At 35.3% G+C, this 19,806-nt stretch overlaps 2 protein-coding genes across 2 annotated transcripts; one reads left to right on the top strand and one right to left on the bottom strand.

Moving 5' to 3' along the window:
* Positions 1 to 2,994: 2,994 nt before the first annotated feature.
* Positions 2,995 to 6,209, top strand: LOC127117558 (calcineurin B-like protein 3). The gene is made up of 9 exons (XM_051047616.1): positions 2,995 to 3,245; positions 4,130 to 4,176; positions 4,260 to 4,420; positions 4,649 to 4,731; positions 4,914 to 4,973; positions 5,207 to 5,315; positions 5,400 to 5,533; positions 5,657 to 5,769; positions 5,971 to 6,209. Exons 3-9 carry the CDS (start codon positions 4,297 to 4,299, stop codon positions 6,026 to 6,028), a joined length of 681 nt encoding a protein of 226 aa, XP_050903573.1. The 5' UTR covers positions 2,995 to 3,245; positions 4,130 to 4,176; positions 4,260 to 4,296; the 3' UTR covers positions 6,029 to 6,209.
* Positions 6,210 to 7,636: 1,427 nt separating this feature from the next.
* Positions 7,637 to 10,870, bottom strand: LOC127117557 (heat shock cognate protein 80). The gene is made up of 3 exons (XM_051047615.1): positions 10,582 to 10,870; positions 9,806 to 9,947; positions 7,637 to 9,708 (listed from the first exon to the last, which is right to left on the bottom strand). Exons 1-3 carry the CDS (start codon positions 10,702 to 10,704, stop codon positions 7,859 to 7,861), a joined length of 2,115 nt encoding a protein of 704 aa, XP_050903572.1. The 5' UTR covers positions 10,705 to 10,870; the 3' UTR covers positions 7,637 to 7,858.
* Positions 10,871 to 19,806: the final 8,936 nt, after the last annotated feature.

Here is a 19,806-nt window from a genome sequence, read left to right as displayed (position 1 = left end):
GGCCCTCATCCTCAAATGTGTTTGTCCCACCCCGCCCCGCTTTTTTCGCGGGCTTTTGCGGGCACGTGTATTTACATAAAATTTTGCATTTTTAGGCTTAAATAGTGCAGTGCATGCGGGCTTTCCCCGCCCCACCCTCACTTTTTTGCGGGGCGGGTCTAAGTTTTAGGCCCACATCCTCAACTATGACCGCCCCGCCCCGTTTTTTTGCGGGCTTTTGCGGGACGGGCCTAAACGGGGCGGGCATGCCCGTTTGTCACCCCTAGAAAATAGTGAGCTCAAAAAACAGAAAGCCATATACTTATTACCCCTTTGTTCAAAATTTAGGAAGAAATAGTGGGGTAATCATTATCAAACTCCACTAAAAAGTTCTCTAGAGTCAATAACTATGATGGATATGAGACAATACCAAAAGCATTATCATTAAAGAGGATCTTTTTCTCCACCAATGGAAGTGACATTGTCTCCCAATGAAAGAATCCCACATAACAATACTTGAAGCATCGTTCTCCATGATGTAATCATCACACTCACAGCCATAAAGGAAGTTCTTATACGAAGAACACTAAAATAAACCACGACACAACTACACTAGTCCTAGCTTAGGGACTATGGTTTTGGTTTGGACCTTGCTCCATTAGTCTATAACACCTAGTTAGAAAACCAACTACACCATAATCATATTTATTCAAGGGCCTCAAGAGACAATTTGGAACATTTACACCCAAATAATGATTTGAGGACCTTGGGTCCATATAATGGTCATGCCCCAGTGTCTTTCCAAATCAAGGTACCAAAAAAACCATTCGATTAAGAAGAAGATAATTAAACATACCATCGTTGAACCCACTGTGATGTTGTTTGCAAAGAAAGTTCTAGTACTATGTGATCCTGAGATAGACTCACCCTATAAGTAAAATTGACTAGAGCTAAAAAGATGTTGGAGATCGTTAGATCATATTTCAAGAGAACTTTTTTATAATTTTTTCCTCTAAGACAATTAAATAGAAGGTTCAAGGTCTTTTAAAACCCTAGGACTTCCTATGAAAGCTAGGCGATGGATGAGTATCAAGTACACATGTTTCTAATATAAAACTTTGGACTTATAGTGGTCTCTAACTTGTGTGTTGTAGTTTTTACACGTGCAACCCCCATCGGTGGGCTAGAATAGAAGATCATTCTAAAGTTCATCACCAACAACGTGTGAATCAAAAATATCTTTTTTGGTCCCAGACTTATGTATCTTTATAATATTATGATCAAAAGTATCACTAAAACTATTGGTAACTATGAGTTTCCCTAATAATACTGCTAGTATTATTATGAATTATATTTCCTTGATTTCCTTCTTTATGCTCACAAATAGGCACTCATATGAGCCTTTTAAATCCATTATGGGAAATAAACAATGGGATCCCATATACCCTTAATTTCAAGAGTTTTTCTAAAGTATGCTTTATACAAGACAAGGTAGAAAGATCTCCTAGCTACATATGAAAAAGTATTCATGATGCTAGTTGGATATTAATAAAGGGTAGTTTTTGGTGTGTTGGGAATGGAAAATCCATTAGCATGTCGAAAGGTGATTGAATTCTCTATTGAAATGGGATTAAACTCCTAACACAAACCCTTAAAAACAAGGGTTGTTGGAGTTAGGGACCTAATTTACCAGGAGAACAATTGTTATAACCAAGAAATTCTTTATAGGAATTTTCTTCTTAAAGACAAAATGACTATATACTAAATTTTCATTATTAACTTGGATGAGGAAGACTAAATCATGTCGATGAGAACTAAAGATGACAATTATAGTGTTAGATTATGACAATATTAACTTAAATGTTGCAAGAGAAATTATATACTAAGCAACTCTAATAATAACCAATTTAAGAGTTTTTAGGTTAAGTTATAGAAATCAAAAGTCACCCATAGACAACACATCTAATTTAGATATTAATCCACAATATCACCCTAGTAAGGATAATATAGACAAAGAGGTATTCAATAACATATCATATATCTTAGATGCAACACAAACATTGAAACCATTGAACATTTCCTTAAGGAGTGTATTTTGGCATCTTAGACCTGGTTTGAATCCCTATTTAAAACAAACTATAACTCTCGCATATATTTGAAATCTATTAATTGGTTGATCAACAAGACTATGAACTAAGATAGAGAAATCATAATTATCATAATCAACATTGTAAATAAGATCTTGAAGGCCAGAAACTTAAAACTTGTTAAGAAAAAATTTAAACGTCCTTTATTGAATTCATTGACCAATTCATACGAGGAATGAATAGTTTCAAAATAGAAAACAATCTAATATATGATCACACAGATAGAAACAAAAGCACGAGAAACAACACTAAGAATCATATGAAGTTTGTTCCCCCAAAAATCGAACATTGCAAATTTTAACATAAATGCAAACATATATGTCGAGGGCTTCTGAGACATCCCTAAAGTGATTAGAGACGAAAGGTGTAAAATAGCCATAAGTGCAACTTGGAGATAAATGGGATCCTTTGATACATTGATTATTAAGACCTATTTAACTCCATAAGAGTTGAGTTTCCTTAGGATTGTTGCTTCAAGTGTGTAATCTTTGAATTAAATTCTGAGATTTTGAGAGGAACACATTCTCAAAATTCAAGCATTCAACAACATGTCAAACCTTGAGAGTTCATGTTGAGAGTAATAAAGACTTCTTATGTCATTTTAATCCAATTTAAATGAGATATAATTTAATTGAAATGCACTGATTGTGTAAAAGAATTTTACACCATCAATTAATCATAAATGTTTGATGTTATGAGAAATTTAACTTTTATTTTATCTATCAATAAAATAATATAACCGAATGATAATGATGAATTCACCGCGAAAAACTTTTTGTATTATAAATAGTAGTTAATCTCAATTTTTTATAAGATCAAATTAAACTCAATTTTAAAAGCTTTTGTAAATATAAATAAAAATTGAATGACAAAATTTTTCAAGAATATCTGTCAATAATAATGATTTATGTTATGTGTCAGCATTGATTTCGTCCCAAGTTGTACCCCATATCTCATCAATCATCGTTCAAATCACTTTCGTTCGCCACCTTCACACGCTCCATTTGTTTCGTTCAACCACCGCGAGGAGTTTCAGACAACACAAAAACACAACCCTTCTTCAATATTCTCCTTAACTTCCAAAATCTCTGTTTTTTTCTCTGATCCTCTAACATCAAGGTCAGATTTTTTACCATACCCACTTCATTTTTCGCTCACAAATCTTACAACATAGCATCATTATCTCAATTTCTGATTTCGGGTTCTTCAATTTTCATTAAATTTTATGTCTTTTTTGTTTCTTTATGTCTGCTTCATATAGATCCATGAACTTCCCGGGCATGTGGGTATGTGAATTGCCTTGGATTCAGAATCTAACTGCCTTCAATGTTTTCAAATTTTGATTTTTTGGGTCTTAGGGTATTGAATTTCTTAATTCTTATCTTGAATTTGTGTTAAGGCGATTCTGGCATGTTATCTATGTGATGCTGCATGTGTGACCATGGATCTTAGATGGTAGAGAGAAATGGAATTGTTTTGATCTTTACAACCCAATTTTTTATATTTGCAGTTAGTTAATTGGTTAAACTACTTCAGTACAAGGAGTAAGAAAGTGAGGATATATGTTTTGTTGTATTAAGTTTTGTTATGAATTTGGTCAAACATAGGAATCATTGGTGGGAATATATAGCAATACATAGTTTGTAGTCTTTGAGTTTGGAGTGTTTTTAGTTGATCTAATAAGTAAATTTGCAGTTAAGTTCTGATCCTAATCAGCATGACCGTCTTTGAGGGCGTACAAGGCCCACTACCGTATATGAACCAAAATTCGTTAAACCGTATCTATATAGGGTCTCATAAAATATTTGTCACGATTAAACCGTGATTAAATATGGCCTCTAATGGTTTTGTCATGGCAGACGACTCTGATCAGTTAGAGCTTGGAACTTGTTTTTTTGTGTTTCCATTTTGGTTACTTTGCATTCTGTTTTAGAATGTTATGTATATTTTACTTCGGTTCTTTAACTAGACTTTGTCGCTGGTGTTTCCTCCAAATTTTGCAGATCTTGGCGTTTGGGCTTGGCCAGCTGATATTGGAAATGGTTAAAAGGTTTAGTTGCTCATTTCCTGCTAAAGATGACTTAACGAGGAGTTAACTAAATTGAATAACTAATTGACTTGTTTTTGGAACAGCTATGGAGTGCTTTGATTTTGAGCTGCAAGAGATATCATGTTGCAGTGCATAGAGGGATTTAAGCATTTGTTTGCTCCTCTATTGCGATGTTGTGACCTTGACTTATATAAGCAGACAACTGGTCTTGAAGATCCTGAAATCCTTGCGAGGGAGACAGTTTGTATGCGACCACCTAACTTTATGCTTAGAATGCATTTATTGTTACTACTGTTCTTATACAAATGAATTTTGATTTGAATATATGCTTCTATTATCTTGTATATTATGTCATTCCCTTTTGATTTTGAAACCACGTCGATGATGTTATGCTCGTGTATTTTATTTGTGGATTCTATTATCGCCAATATTGTTGGAAATAAATAGACATTTGTTTTTCTTGTGTATGCAGTCAGTGTAAGTGAAATCGAAGCACTTTACGAGCTCTTTAAAAAGATAAGTAGTGCTGTGATTGACGATGGACTGATCAACAAGGTTTGTTTGTTTCGTCACCATACAACTTGTGGTTTTGGCATATAATAAATTTGGTCGATTGAGCCTTTTCAATGTAAAAATAAAATGTGTTTAATGGTTCTATAACAATGCAATAAGTTCTATTTTTCAGTTCCTATGTCATTATAATGCTAGTATTAATATGCATATTGCACCATTTGCAGGAAGAGTTTCAATTGGCATTATTCAAGACGAGTAAAAAAGAAAGTTTGTTTGCTGATCGGGTATGCTTTTTCCATCTTCTATTTAATCCGTGTTTAACGTTTCTCTAACTATGAAATGAAGTTATGATTCTCTGATACACCGCAACAGCCAAGCCTTATCTCACACTAATATGACATACAAAATAAACTCTGTCTCTATTTAGTTCTAAACTACTGAAATTTTGATTCTCGTCTTTCTCTGGGTAGTATATTGCTTCAAGTTGTTAATATCTCACATGAGCTTATCTCGGTAGGTATTTGATTTGTTTGATACAAAGCACAATGGGATACTTGGTTTCGAAGAGTTTGCTCGCGCTCTTTCTGTTTTCCATCCAAATGCCCCAATTGATAAAAAGATCGAGTGTATGTTACTTCAATTCTTTAGTTTACTTCACCTCACTTCTTTTCTATATACAAAAACTAAAACCATATAATATCTGGTTTCAGTTTCCTTTCAATTGTATGATCTCAAGCAGCAGGGTTTTATTGAAAGACAAGAGGTGAAGCAAATGGTAGTTGCTACACTTGCTGAATCTGGCATGAACCTATCAGATGATGTTATAGAGAGTATAATCGACAAGGTGCTACCCCTTTTTTTTTTCTTTCTCGTGAATGTTATAGAGAGTATCCTTTGTACTCTATTATTTATACGAAGGGGAAAAAGAAAGACTAGTTTGTTTCAACATTGAGTTTTTGATTTTCAGACTTTTGAGGAAGCAGATACAAAGCATGACGGAAAGATTGATAAAGAAGAATGGAGAAACCTTGTTTTGCGCCATCCATCACTTCTCAAGAACATGACCCTTCAATATCTAAGGTAAATTTTAAATCACATTTTATTATTATCAATAAGAATAAGAATGATGGCACGAAAACCTGCAAGAATGATGATGCAAGAGCAACATCTAGAATGTCGATGAGAACAAAGATGGGCAGTAACACCAAGAATCTTACTTTAATTTTCATTTAGTTTTTATGACACTCTTTGACATGTTTTTTTTATTCATGTGTTGAGCAGGGACATCACCACAACATTCCCAAGCTTTGTATTCCATTCACAAGTAGACGATTCTTGAAGCATAAGTAATATTTACTTGATATGTAAAAAGGGTTATTGCAGAGAGATTTAATTTAATTGTCATGCATTGGTTGGTTACTTTTCTTTCATGAACATGTTTGGTGTTGTGGTTTTAAGCCTTCAAGAATTACATTCGATTTATTGGTTGAGAACTTTCAAATACTGCCCCTATTGTGTTACTCGTGGTCACTATATTACCATTTATTCTCCTTTTTATTTTTATTTTTTTGGGAAGCTTAAAAAGTATCCAATCTTTCTTCATATACTCCCAAATTATTTCCAACAAAATAACTTAAAGATGGTAAGGAGTATTTCTCATATTGACGTGAAGCGAGTTTGAACTAAAAATAAAAATAATCCTCTTAAAATCAACTGAACACTAATCGAAAGTCTCAAAAATTTGTTATGACATTGAGGAGTTTTGACATATAATAAACCTAAGATAGTTGATCGCCTTGTCCAAGTCTCAATAGCTCGAGGATACAATGATGAACAATGGGAAATATTCTACTTCTCCTCACAAATGGGACAGCTAGGAGACAACACAACGTTGCCGTACAAAACAAAAATTGGACACTAGTTGAGGTGTGCAATTTTCAAATCCAGTTCCATCATGAAAGGTTGTTGTTGAGAATTTAGTGGTACCTGCTATTTGTCAAAGATCGATTTATTTAGCTATAGAGACTCATGCAGAGACATGTGCCATAGAGACTGAACTGGAATAACAACGTACGGGTTTATTTTTATAAGTTTTAGAGTCAGAATACAGATAATGGATAAAAAGGGATAAAAAACAAAATTTCAACCCGAAATACAGACAATTGAAGAGGCGGAAACACATACTTGTAGTCTTGAGTTGCATAGAAAGGGATAAACCAGCTTGTGTTTTCTACGCTCAAGTGTAACAAGTGTGAAAAATGAAAAAGTGAAAAGAAAATTGGATATTGAAGTTAGATTTAATGATGAAAGTTGAAATGTAAAAATGAACATTTGAGTTGAACTATGGATGATTAAATGAAAATTAGTTGATTACTAGATTGAATCTTGTATAGTAAATAGATGGATTTTCTCGCCAAAATAAGGTGTAAAAATGGATTTTCTTGAAAGGAAAATAAATTATAGACTTTACATTAAGGGGTGTTTATTTCAAACAATAAAATTTTATACTCAAAATCTTATATATTTTTCAAAAAAATATAATTCTTAATTCTTTAAAATAAATATAAAGGAGACCGTTTTTATAGTTGTATTTTTTATTTTTTCGTGAGAATTATACTCGGTAGAATCAGTTTATTTTCGATTCAATAACAGAACAAAGCTAGATAATGACGAATTAAAATTTATAAATGCTAAATAATAAAATAATATAAAAAGTACAACTATTAAAACGTTTTTATATACAATAGCTTATTCTTGAAGAGTAAAGTAATTGAACTATACTCCCTCTTTGCTTATAATTTGAGACAGGCGGAGAATGTGCACTTTAAAAGTGTAGTCAGAATGTTTTTCTATGAATGCGTAAAAGAAAGTTAAAAATGAATTAAGATTTATAATCCGCTACAACCTACCTACCTTTTAATTTCTTTTTAATTAGAATCATAAAATGTTTCTATCTAAAACTATTTCAAAATATAATTAATAAGAGGCAAAGATAGCACCAATTTTGTCGTAAGAAAACAAAAAAGAACGCACGTCAACAATTGACACCAAAAACTAACGAAAAATAATAAGCCATTAAACTGCACCTAGTATTGTTAACATTCAAAAATTAAAAACATCATAGAAGACATCGACCCAGACCTTTCTAAAACTAGCTACTACGTCAGACTTAATCGACCTCTTCCATCTTGCTACCCTCTGCATCGGCATCAGCTTCCTCCAATGGTGGCATGTCAGCATCAGCTTCAACAGCATCATCATCAATGCTAAGTCCAAGCTTGAGCATCCTGTGAATCCTGTTGCCAAAAGTGTTTGGCTCATCAAGGCTGAATCCAGATGTTAGAAGGGCAGTCTCAAACAGCAACAGAACAAGATCCTTCACAGATTTATCATTCCTGTCAGCATCTGCACGTTTCCTAAGCTCCTCCATGATGGAATTGTCAGGGTTGATTTCCATTGTCTTCTTGCTTGACATGTAACCAGCCATACTGCTATCCCTCAAAGCTTGTGCCTTCATGATCCTCTCCATGTTGGCGGTCCAACCGTATTCACCAGTCACTAAACAGCAGGGGGAGTCTACAACACGGTCAGAAACAATCACTTTCTCAACCTTGTCGCCCAACACCTCCTTGATCACCTTGCAGAGGTTGTCAAACTTCTCCTTCTGTTCTTCCTTCTTTTTCTTCTCATCTTCACTCTCATCAAGTTTCAAACCTTCCTTAGTTGCAGATACCAACTTCTTTCCCTCGAATTCCTTGAGTTGACCAACAGCATATTCATCAATTGCGTCAACCATGTAAATCACTTCATACCCCTTCTTCCTAAGCTTCTCAAGGAATGGTGAATTCTCAACAGCTTTCTTACTTTCACCTGTAATGTAGTAGATGTCATTCTGTCCTTCCTTCATCCTGGTAACATAGTCCTTGAGGCTGGTCATCTCATCACCACTCTTGGTGGAGTGGTACCTGAGCAAATCAGCTAGCTTAGTCTTGTTCTGAGAATCCTCATGGATACCTAGTTTCAAGTTCTTAGAGAAGGCCTCGTAGAACTTGTTGTAGTCCTCCTTGTTCTCAGCAATTTCAAAGAAAAGCTCAAGGCACTTCTTCACCAAGTTCTTTCTGATGACCTTAAGAATCTTGTTCTGCTGGAGGGTTTCTCTTGAAATGTTAAGTGGAAGATCCTCAGAATCCACAATACCCTTAACAAAGCTAAGATATTCAGGCATCAACTCATCACAGTTGTCCATGATAAAGACACGTCGGACATACAATTTAATGTTGTTGGGCTTCTTCTTTGTGTCAAAGAGATCAAAAGGTGCCCTCTTGGGTACAAAGAGGACAGCCTTAAACTCCAACTGACCCTCAACAGAGAAGTGCTTAACAGCCAAATGCTCTTCCCAATCATTAGTAAGACTCTTGTAAAACGCAGCATACTCATCCTTTGTAATCTCTTCAGGCTTCCTCATCCAAATAGGTTTCTGCTTGTTCACCAAAGACCACTCATGAGATACCTCCTTAATCTTTTTCTTCTTCTTTTCCTCCTTTTCCTTCTCTTCATCTACTTCCTCCACTTTACCCTCTTCTTCCTTCTTTTCTTCTTCCTTCTTCTCTTCCTCATCTTCGTCATCCGAAATCTCCTTCTCTATAGTTTTCTCAATCCAAAGAGAAATTGGATAGCTAATAAATTCAGAATGCTTCTTGATCAAGTCCTTGAGACGGCGTTCCTCAAGATACTCAAGCTGGTCTTCCTTGAGGATTAGAGTTATCTTAGTTCCTCTGCCAAGAGCTTCACCAGTTGTATCCCTAGTCACAGTGAATGACCCACCAGCTTGGGACTCCCACACATATTGCTCATCATCATTGTGTTTGGTGGTAACAATGACCTTCTCAGCTACAAGATAAGCAGAGTAGAAACCAACACCAAACTGTCCAATCATGCTAACATCAGCACCAGCAGCCAAAGCTTCCATGAATTCCTTGGTACCTGACCTTGCAATGGTACCTAGGTTGTTCACCAAATCTGAAACAGAAAACAGGCAGGTGTTAGAGAAAAACACAAATCATCACACAACAAACAGGGCAACAACATAAACCAATTTCACTGGCTATTATCTTACCAGCTTTAGTCATTCCAACTCCACTGTCAATGATAGTCAATGTGTTGTTAGTCTTGTCAGGAATGATGTGAATGAACAACTCTGGCTGAGATTCAAGCTTGCTCTTATCTGTTAAGCCCTCAAATCGGATCTTATCCAAAGCCTACATTACAACAGTCAAAGATAACAATCAAAATAACACTCACAACAACAAAATCCATAAATCAAATCATACATTCCTAAAACCACCCCAAAATATTCCAACAGAAAGTAACGTCAATAACCCAAGAATCAATTGTAAAAAGTTTGGTCGTGTTAATAAGAGCAGCATATGGATCAAATCAAATGAAAACGTTGAAGAGTATTAAAAAGATCACAACTGGGGATAATAAGTTTAAACGGTATATAACTATACTAATTACAAATTCAATTTATGCATTTGAATTATGAAATTCATGTGAATCAACCACGAAAAAACACTACTTCTTACAAAATCAAAACCGCATTAACTAATTGTCATACTGCGATCACCACAATTTAAGTAAAAAACAATAGAAATAGAACAAAAACAAGTTAACAAATCATCGTTATGCTTAAGAAACATTCGTAATCAATTAACAGAAACCTTACGATCATGATAAACCAATCAAACAAAAACATAACAAAAAAAACCATGAGAGAATGAAGCTTAATAATAATGAACCTAACATGGATCAAATCATGATACACAAATAAAACTAAACATGCAACAACATGAACGAGTAATGATCAAAAAACAGAGCGTAAGAGAAGCTTACATCAGAGGCATTACTGATAAGTTCACGAAGAAAAATCTCCTTGTTGCTGTAGAACGTGTTGATGATGAGACTGAGAAGTTGATTGATCTCAGCCTGGAAAGCGAATGTCTCTTGATCCGCCATTGTTGCTTTGCTTTTCTTCGATGAAAGAAAAGGGTTAGGGGTTTCGGAATAGAGAGAGATGAAGTGTTACAGAGAAAATTATGAAAAAATGAGAAGTGAATTGCGTGTTAAATAGAAGTGTTTTCTAGGGTTACAGTATTTCTAGATTGTTCTGTTTTCTATTTTCAAACTAAATAAAATAACAAAACGAATAACTAGATCCTTCTATTTCTATTATAAATATAATAAAAATAAAAATAAATAACAATGCTAACGCAATCCCGATTATTTAGGAAACATGGACTTGGTTTTCTTTCTATTTTATTTTATTTAATTTGGTTTTTTAAATGCATTATATTTTATTTTATTCTTTAATATACTTTAATTGATATTTTAAGTCAATATTCTAAAATTTTTATAAAAATTACTGACTTTTTAAAGAAAATTCCCAAAATATCTTTGGTTTCAATTTTTTTTTCAAACTACATCACTTTTAGGAGGAGTCGCCAATTGAATTGGAGACTCCTCTTAAAAATTGAATAGAGACGCTAATTGGATTGGCTATGGCAGATGCCCTAGTCAATTGGATTGGCACCCCTGTGTAGTACATAAGAGGAGACGCCAATTCAATTGGAGCCTTAGTGTAAAATGCAATTTTTTTTGGTAAATGGTATATGTGATAGATAAATTTGATATATGACCAATTGATATTAATAAAATTTGTCGTTTACACAAAGAAACCTAATGGTGATGACCGGGATCACCTAACCGACCCCCGGTCCCACATTTGGAGTGTGTGTCTGCATGTCTGACACGTGGTTGTCCTCTCTCTTGCATGCTGAACATGTCACTTCTTAGTAGCTTGCATGTGCGACGCGTCACTTCGGAGTAGCTTGCATGTGCGACACGTCACTCCGAACTAGCTAGCATGTGAGACACTTCACTCCTCTATTTAAGTGTCTTACTATCAACATCCAAGACATTTCACTCACATTCGTCTGCAGCAAGAAAATAGTTTTCATATGCACAATGTCATCTTCACCAATATACATTGTCAACGTTCACTGCAACAGTGAAACATACGAGTCTGAGTTATATGGTGTTTGTTTTCGAAACATTGATACCATTAGACTCACGATCAAGAGAAATGCAACCTTCTTGCATTTGAAAAAAAGAATACAATCATGTATAGGATCGGGTATTGTGTCAAAGATCACATATCAAAATTCAATATTTTTTTAGAATAGTCAATGCAAGTTTTTCCCCTAAAGGTACAAGACGATGAAGATGTTGAATACATGTTTGTTAGTCATGAACATTCAACCATGTATACTATCTCAACAGTCACAAATAACCAGTCAGGATGAATCTGGTGAATTTGATCCACAATGGTCAGATGATGTCAACCTAGAAGCAGAAGCAGAAGTGGATGTCGTTGATGAAGAAGAAGAGGAGACCGAGATACAGGTTGATCACATGCTGAAGAACGACATTGAAGATGATGATCAACCACCACCAATACCTCCTAGTCATGTCTACAATCCGCCTCAACATATGACAAATATGGATCTGCACGATGATGAAACATCCAATAGTGTTTTCTATAATCCGTATCCGAGATCAGAAGGCGAATTAAAGGTGGGAGACATGTTTCGTACCAAAGAAGAATGTGTTATAGCTATCAAAAAATTCCACATGAACAACTCTGCTGATTTTACAGTGAAACGCACTTATTCTAGAAGGTATGTTATCGAATGTCGTAACATGCTTTGTAAGTTTCGTTTGGCTGCGTCTTACAAAAAGAAAAACGACTCTTGGGAGATCGCTTCAATAGACCCACCTCATAGTTGCATTGCAACTAACGTTGAACAAGATCACCGCAAACTAAGCGCGGCGTTGATATGTCAAGACATTTTGCCGCTGGTTAATAAAGACCCATCTGTGAAGGTGAGTATAATTATATCCCATATCAGAACAACATATAATTATACTCCATCTTACAAGAAAGCCTGGATTGCGAGGACAAAGGTTGTTGAATAAGTTTTCGATAACTGGGTGGATTCATACAAGGAATTGTCACGGTTTTTATGGGCACTAAAAACATATGTCCCAGGAACTGTGGCAATTATGGAGACATTACCAGCGATGATGCCAGACGGAACCTGCGCTACAGGTAATAGAATCTTTCACCGTCTCTTTTGGGCATTTGACCCGTGCATCAAAGGTTTCGCATTCTGCAAACCTATTATTCAAATTGATGGCACTTGGTTATACGACAAATACAAGGGTACTTTGCTCATGGCGGTTGCACAAAATGGCAACAACAATGTCTTTCTCATTGCCTTTGCTCTTGTTGAAGGTGAAACGGCTGGTGGATGGGGTCTCTTTCTTCGACATCTCAGAACGCATGTGGCTCCACAAGCCAATCTCTGTTTGATTTCTGATAGACATGCTGCCATTGAGAGTGCCTACAACAACCATGACAACGGATGGCATGATCCTCCTTCTACCTATGTCTATTGCATCAGACACATTGCACAAAACTTCATGCGTGCTATAAAAGATAAGAATCTTCGCAAGAAGGTGGTGAATGTTGGGTATGCTCTAACCCAGCCGTCATTTCAATATTATCGTGATGAAGTTAGACTGTCTAATGAAGACGCGGGGAGATGACTAAATAACATACAAGTAGAGCAGTGGACAAAGGCATTTGACGGAGGTTGTCGATGGGGCCACATGACAACAAACCTTGTGGAATGCATGAATGGGGTATTCAAAGGAATTCGAAATCTGCCGATAACCGCCTTGGTAAGATCGACCTATTATAGGTTGGCTTCTACATTTGCAACCAAAGGTGAAAGATGGAGCGCGGTGTTAATGTCCGAGAAAGTATTTAGTGAGTGTTGCATGAAGGTCATGAAAGAGGAGAGCATCAAATCTAGCACACACGCTATAACAGTCTTTGACCGTCATAGGCAAAATTTCAGTGTCCAGGAAACAATGGATCACATCGAGGGGAGACCAAATTTTGTCTATGCTGTTAGACTAAACAGAAGTTGGTGCCATTGTGGAAAATTTCAGGCCTTCTGCATTCCTTGCTCCCATGTCATTGCAGCATGCGCTTATACTCGTCAAGACGCTTACAGCCATTTATCTGATGTGTACAAGACTGTCACCGTCATGAATGTATATAATCAAAGCTTCTCGGTACTACCAATGGAGGAATACTGGTCTCCATATGAAGGTGATATAGTTTGGCACAATGACGAGATGCGTAGAAAGAAAAAAGGAAGGCCAAACAGCACACGTATCAGAATAGAGATGGATTCCACAGATAAAATGATAATATTATGTAGTATCTGTCGTCAATCAGGACATAACAAGAACAATTGTCCTAATCGAGGAGCATCATCTAGGTCTTAAGCTTTTTCTAACATTGTATTTATGTAACCTTCAATCATTATATATCATTAACTTTTTGTTACAACGAGGTTCACAGCAAACATCAGTACAAAATAAGCTATCTTAAAACATAAATATTTCTAACTGATTACAACAATCAAATTGATGTCATCTCGACCGAACATCATTTCCCTAGCATCCTTATCAGTCTTCATTTGCACTCAACCAAAGATACTGTCGAGTCTCTTAATACTTCTAATTTTTCCCCTTCTGGTATTTTCCCATCTAACCAACGAATCAGCTCCCTCTTCAGTTGATCGAACGTAGTGATGTTCCAGAACAACATCAACATCTGAGGTTTGTCTCTCGCATAAATCACCTTTATGTATCGGCGACGAACACCAAACATGATTGCCAAATGATTAATTGAGATGTGGAACAATGACTCACACAACGCATCTATTTATAACATAAAAATTGCATTTTACACTGAGACTCCAATTGAATTGGTGTCTCCTCTTAAGTACTACACAGGGGCGCCAATCCAATTGGCGCCTCCATTCAATTTTTAAAAGGAGTCTCCAATTAAATTGGCGTCTCCTCCTAAAAGTGGGGCAGTTTGGGAATTTTTTTGAAACCAGGGGTATTTTGGGAATTTCCTTGAAAAAGTGGGTTATTTTTGTAAAAAATATTCTAGTTGACTTTTTAAATATTTTATTAAAAAAAAATTAAAAATGAATTTTTAAAAATATATTATTTTTTATTATATATATATATATATATATATATATATATATATATATATATATATATATATATATATATATATATATATATATATATATATATATATATATATATATATATATATATATATAATAAAAGAATATTAAATATTTATTAAAAATCTAGTTTAGGTTTATATCCCAATATTTTATCACTTTTATTGTTTACTTTAGGAAAAATAACAAAAATCTAATTTATCTAATTTGTATTAAAACACAAAAGTTATAAAATTAAATAAGTTATATTTACATATTTTTTATTTTTTATTTTAAAACTAAAGAATTGGTGTCTTATTCCTAATTTAATTATATAAAAAAAAATTAAATAACTTATTCGGTTGGCTAACGTTCCACAAGAAAGCGAATTCAACTTCTATCGTTGATATGAAAAAAAATAGTGGGTAATCGATAGTCAATTTCAACTATAGCGAGTCTTTGGAATTCAACTTAACTATCAAAGTAAAAAAATTTATGACACTTGATCAACAAGATATATCAAGCTTCGTCAGTTAGAAGGTTCAAGTTCTAGTTGAAGTGTCAAGTCATTGTTGTATTAGATAAGGAAATTTCAAGATCTGAAATTGTGAAAGTGTTGAAAACTCGTCTGATCTCGCGCTTCACGACTTAGAGTAAATCGATTATTTATCCCTAATTCTTCGGTGAATAAACCTTTAGTCTTAAATTATTTCCCCATAACTATTAGTAAATTACAAATAAAACTAAGCATTCGATGAACAATAACAACACAATTTCATGAAAATATCTCTAAGCCTAAACGATAACAAGCAACAATATTTCTATCAGCATTACCTATTCAAACTCCTTTCTAACAGGTAATCGTAGTGATGGATTAAACCATTCAGTTAAGTCTAATGAGAGGTCTATGCTCTTAGCGATTTAGTTATTTAAGTGTTGTCCCATTAGACGATTAACATAATCTAAAATCCTAAACGGAAATTAGGATTACTACCTTCATTTTTGTTTAGGATTTCAGAGTATGTTAATCGTCTAATGGGATAACGCTTAAATAACTAAATGGCTAAGGGCATGTACCTCTCATTGGACTTAACTGAATGGTTCAATTCATCACGACGACTACCTGTTAGAAATGAGTTTCTATAAGTAATGTTTATGAGATATTGGATCGAACTATAGTATGGTCGAATGGTAGCTTCTTGATTCGACAGAACCTTAGCATGTTGTCGAAGTCTGCTCACATGTTGTAGTTGAAGTATGTTAGGATTGTTAGCATGTCAAATTGGGCATGTTTGTTATGCCTAATTGTTTAAGTTAACTTGTTCTCTAAGTTAACTTGTGTAATTGACTTGTGTGTAAAAGTCCATTAGCTTAATGTGTTAGTTTTCTTATAAATAGCATATTAGTCTCTCATCATTGCACAATGTAAATCCTAATTAGGGTGAGAGAAGTTATTTTCTATTTTATAACACTTGTAATCTTTCTTTAGGGAGAAAGTAAAGAATAACAGTTTATAACCATTTTCATTTGTGTTCTTATTGTTTTCTTCTTTTCTACCCTTGTGGGATTCTTACCGATCAAGAAACTAATTATACTTTGTAATTCTGACATCGTTTTCACAACAAATTGGTGCGGTGAGCGTGGAGAAGATATCATCAATAAAATATGAGATTGAAAAGTTCACCGGAGTGAATGATTTCGGTTTATGGCGCTTGAAGATGAAAGCCCTATTAGTTCAGCAGGGTTGTTTAGAGGCGTTGAAAGGAGTCGCAGCCACGGACGATGCGTTGAAGGATAAAGAAAAATTGACTATGGTAGAGAAAGCCCACAACGCCATCTTATTAAGCCTTGGTGATAAGGTTCTTTGACAGGTTTCGAAGGAGATGGCGGCGTTGGATCTTTGGGAGAAACTCAAAAGTTTGTACATGACCAAATCATTGGTCAATCGCCTCTATCTGAAGCAATCTTTGAATTCATTCAAGATGGGTGAAGACAAAGTCTTGGCTGAGCAGTTGGATATGTTGAATAAGCTGATTCTTGATCTTGAAAATATCAATGTAAAAATCGAGGATGAAGATCAAACGATGTTATTGTTGTGTGTTTTGCCTATAACACATGCTCACTTCAAAGAAACTCTCTTGTATGGAAGAGAGTCTCTAACCTTTGAAGATGTTCAATCAGTCTTGTACTCTAAGGATTTGAACGAACTAAAGGAGCACAAGCTATCTTCGACTAGTGAAGGTCTGTTAGTTAAGGCGAAATTTACAAAGAGATATGGCAAGTTCGACAAGAAGAAGGGTAAAAGTCAGCAAAAGTCTTATAATGGTGATGCATCTGGTATTCGATGTTATCACTGTAAGAAGGAGGGTCATACAAGAAAAGTGAGCCCTGAACGCCTGAAAGATCATGGAGGTAAGGGTAATGGCAACACAACCATTATTCAAGATGATTTCGACTCATCTGATGTTCTTGTGGTTTCAAGCGGCGACTCAAGTGAATAGTGGATTATGGATTCAGGTCACACTTGGCACATGACTCCAAACAAAGACTTGTTCGAGGAACTATATGATCAAGATGATGGATATGTATTTCTTGAAAACAATAAAGCTTGCAAGATTGCAGCTGTTGGATCTGTGAGATTCAAGCTATATGATGAGTCAATAAGGTTGTTGACTAAAGTCAGGTATGTACCTGATTTGAAGAGAAATTTGATTTCTCTTTGTGAATTCGACAAGAAAGGATATGTTTTCCAAGGAGAAAAAATTACTCTAAAAGTCGTGAAGGGGTCGAAGGAAGTCTTAAGAGGCATGAAGAAACAAATCTTGTATACCCTTGAGGCTGAAGTCGTTAGTGGTTCTGCAGATGTTGCATCCACGAAACCTTTGTCGAAGACAAAAATTTGACACATAAGATTGGGTCATGTTAGTGAAAGGTGTCTGGTCGAATTGGGGAAATAAAATCTACTTAGTGGAGACAAAGTCGAAAAGCTGAAGTTTTGTGAACCCTGTGTACTTGGAAAATCTTGCAGAGTGAAGTTCAATAAAGGCAAACAAAGAACACATGGATCCCTTGATTACATCCATGTTGATCTTTGGGGGCCTACGAGGTGTCCATCATATTCAGGAGCAAGGTATTTTCTATCTATAGTTGATTATTATTCCAGAAAGTTATGGGTATTTATCTAGAAGACTAAGGATGAAACTTTTGAGAACTTCAAAAGTTGAAAGACTCTGGTCAAAAATCAGAATGGCATGAAGGTTAAAAGGTTGAGAACCGACAATGGCCTTGAATTTTCCATTGAGGTGTTTGGCAGTTTTTATACAGTCTCTGGTATTGCAAGGCACTGAACTACTGCAGGTACTCCCTAACAAAATGGTTTGGTTGAAAGGTTTAATCAAACCATTTTAGAAAGAGTTAGATGCATGTTGACTAGTGTTGGGTTAAACGTGTTTTGGGTAGAGGTTGTTTCGACAACAACATATATGATAAACACATGTACTTCGACTGTGTTAGATATGAAGACACCTGAAGAAATTTAATTGAGACATCCACCAGATCTCAACAAACTTAGAGTATTTGGCTGCATAGCCTATGCTCACATTAGGCAGGATAAGGTCGAACCTAGAGCTTTGAGATGCATGTTCATGGGATACCCTGAAGGAGTCATAACTTGTAGGTTATGGTGCCTATAGCCAGGTCACAGAAGGTGTATCATTAGTCGAGATGTAGTTTTCAATGAAGTTGGGATGGCTTTCAAGAAAACTGATGACGTTAGTTGAAGCTCATAAATATTTGAAGAAGAGTTGGAATATTAAGAGATTCCTATTGAGGTGGAGCATGTCGATGTTGAATTGTGTATCCTAGATCAAGTTGGAGAAGAAGTACAGGATGCTGAAGATACTAAGGAAGTTGAGGAAATTATTGATGACTACCTGTTGGCAAGAGATAGGCTAAGAAGAGTCATCAAGCCATCTCAAAGACTTGTGTATGCAGATCTCATAGCTTATGCCTTAATCTCTGCAAGTGAGGTTCTAGATGAAGAACCTATGGACTATAAGGAAGTTATGAGGAGTCGAAGTAAGATTGAATGGCTGAAGGTTATGGATGATGAGATGAAGTCTCTTCATGATAACCACACTTAGGAACTGATCAAGAAACCTGTTAGAGCCAGGTTAGTCAGTTGTAAGTGGATTTTCAAAGTTAAGGAAGGAATCGAATGAGTGACGTCAAAGAGATACGAGGTAAGATTGGTCGCAAGGGGTTTCACTCAAAAATAATGTGTCAACTTCAATGATGTATTCTCTCTTGTTGTGAAGCACAAGTTCATTCAAATGTTACTTTCCATAGTGGCACGATTCGACCTAGAACTAGAACACATGGATGTGAAGACTGCTTTCTTGTATGGAGATCTAGATGAAACAATCATGATGAGGCAGCCTGAAAGGTATGCAGAAAAGGGTGAGGAAGATAATGTGTGCAAGTTGAATAGATCTTTATATGGAGTGAAACAATCTCCTCGACAGTGGAATAGGAGATTCGACAAGTTCATGGCACACATATGTTTCATTAGAAGTCAGTTTGACCATTGTGTTTACTTCAGATTTTGACTTGGAAATTCATTTGTTATTTTGTTGCTTTATGTGGATGATATTCTCATAGCAAACAACAATGTCGAGGATGTAATGAAGGTGAAAGATGGACTCAATAAGGAGTTCGATATGAAGGATCTGAGAGCAACATCTAGGATCCTTGGGATTGACATCTAAAGAGACAGAAAGCAATCGAAATTATACTTATCTCAAGAGACATACCTACAAAATATTCTTGACAAGTTTGGTGTGTCGACTCTGATTATACAGGTTGTATGGATTCCGGAAAATTTATTTATGGATATGTGTTCACTATGTTTGGCACATCAATCTGTTGGAAAGCAACACTTCAGAAGTTTGTTGCCTTATCA

This window comes from Lathyrus oleraceus, chromosome 2, assembly GCF_024323335.1.
Source record: "Lathyrus oleraceus cultivar Zhongwan6 chromosome 2, CAAS_Psat_ZW6_1.0, whole genome shotgun sequence".
Taxonomy (NCBI): Eukaryota; Viridiplantae; Streptophyta; class Magnoliopsida; order Fabales; family Fabaceae; genus Lathyrus; species Lathyrus oleraceus.
The sequence above is the reverse complement of the archived record's forward strand: the minus strand, read 5'-3'. Positions and strand labels throughout refer to the sequence as shown.